Source organism: Octopus bimaculoides, chromosome 9, assembly GCF_001194135.2.
Source record: "Octopus bimaculoides isolate UCB-OBI-ISO-001 chromosome 9, ASM119413v2, whole genome shotgun sequence".
Taxonomy (NCBI): Eukaryota; Metazoa; Mollusca; class Cephalopoda; order Octopoda; family Octopodidae; genus Octopus; species Octopus bimaculoides.
In genome coordinates this window covers 22,797,623-22,799,140 of record NC_068989.1, presented here as the reverse complement: position 1 = coordinate 22,799,140, position 1,518 = coordinate 22,797,623, and the positions used below count along the sequence as shown (strand labels likewise).

At 33.7% G+C, this 1,518-nt stretch overlaps 1 protein-coding gene across 1 annotated transcript in view; it reads right to left on the bottom strand.

The window, feature by feature from the left end:
• The window catches only part of LOC128248677 (aquaporin-10-like), a 24,841-nt gene extending 24,199 nt beyond the window's left edge, over positions 1 to 642 (bottom strand). The window contains exon 1 of the mRNA XM_052970333.1: positions 448 to 642. Within this exon, the coding sequence (XP_052826293.1) occupies positions 448 to 525 (78 nt within the window). The 5' untranslated portion in view covers positions 526 to 642. The remainder of the gene's footprint in view (positions 1 to 447) is intronic.
• Positions 643 to 1,518: the final 876 nt, after the last annotated feature.

Below are 1,518 nucleotides of genomic sequence, written 5' to 3'. Positions count from 1 at the left end.
TATATATAATTAAATATATATATATACACGCATACGTATACATACATATATATATATACATGTATCGTTTGTGTAAATGCGTGTATAATCTATGTGTATATATATGTGTGTATGTGTATATGAATATATATATATACATACATGCACATACATACATACATACATACATACATATATACATACATATACACACACACAAGCGTATGTATACATAAACCCATATATATGTATATATATACACAAGCACGCATATAGATACATGCGCTGAGGCACACACACACATACACACACACACACACACACGTATGCGCGCGCGCGCGCCGCGTGTGTATGTGTGTGTGCGTGTATCATAGAATAAGTATTTTATTAGTATCAAAGTATTTATTGTTTTGCACAAATTCAAAAATTCTAGAACAGACATGGAATATTTGTAGAATGATTACTTACCCCAAATACGAATGTCCCAAGGAACTCTGCTAGAACACCTCGCAACGTTTCACTGTGAATGTGGTGGCACTTTACCATTTTGACGGCAGAAGGAGAAAGTTATGATTAATATTTTATAGCTTTCTAAGATACTACAATAATTGGAATATGAGTCATAGATTATGGCGGTAAATAGTCAAGTCACTCGACCAGGTTGTTGACCAGACCGACAAACAAAACGAATGAAAGGCATTTGAAAAGATAATGCCGTTATTGTTTCCATGTCACACATAATATCTTGTGCTGGAAAATCCAAGTCTATTGTCTTGAGATGGTAACAGTTTGTACGTTTATCAAATATTTAAAGGACGAGCAAACAATTAAATTCAGGGTGCAACAAAAGAAAAAATAAGAACAAAGAATAAAACAAAAACTCCCATACTTCACACAGTCATTGGTGTGTCACTAGTGAAGTTAAGAAGGTAGTAAAGGTGTCTTCATGTCACTAATGTTTTTATTTCTTATTAAATTTTTTTTTATCAGTTCCCATCATGGTTTGGACCGTTACATAGTGTGTTTGTTAATGAAACGTTTCAATTTCTCTCGGCTTTCTGGTCGATGCTTGCTCAATTCATCAATAACATTTTTCAAATTTCCATTTCATCTTTATTATGATATGGCTATTCAAATTTTCTTATAAATTCTTTTATACTTACTTAGCATTGTAACTTTCTCTTTTTTTTCAAAATTCTTACATTTTTAAATAATAATAAAACCATGTTTCATTTATGTCTTTGTAAATAATAAGAAACCAAGAATAAGCAATATGGTAATTACAATAAGCACGTTACCAAAAATAATTGCCCTTTAAATCACACGCTAAAGTAGCACCTGTTTTTCAATATTTTCTCCCCATAGGCGCAGGAGTGGCTGTGTGATAAGTAGTTTGCTTACCAACCACATGGTTCCGGGTTCAGTCCCACTGCGTGGCATCTTGGGCAAGTGACTTCTACTATAGCCTCGGGGAGACCAAAGCCTTGTGAGTGGATTTGGTAGACGGAAACTGAAAGAAGCCCGTCGTATATATATATA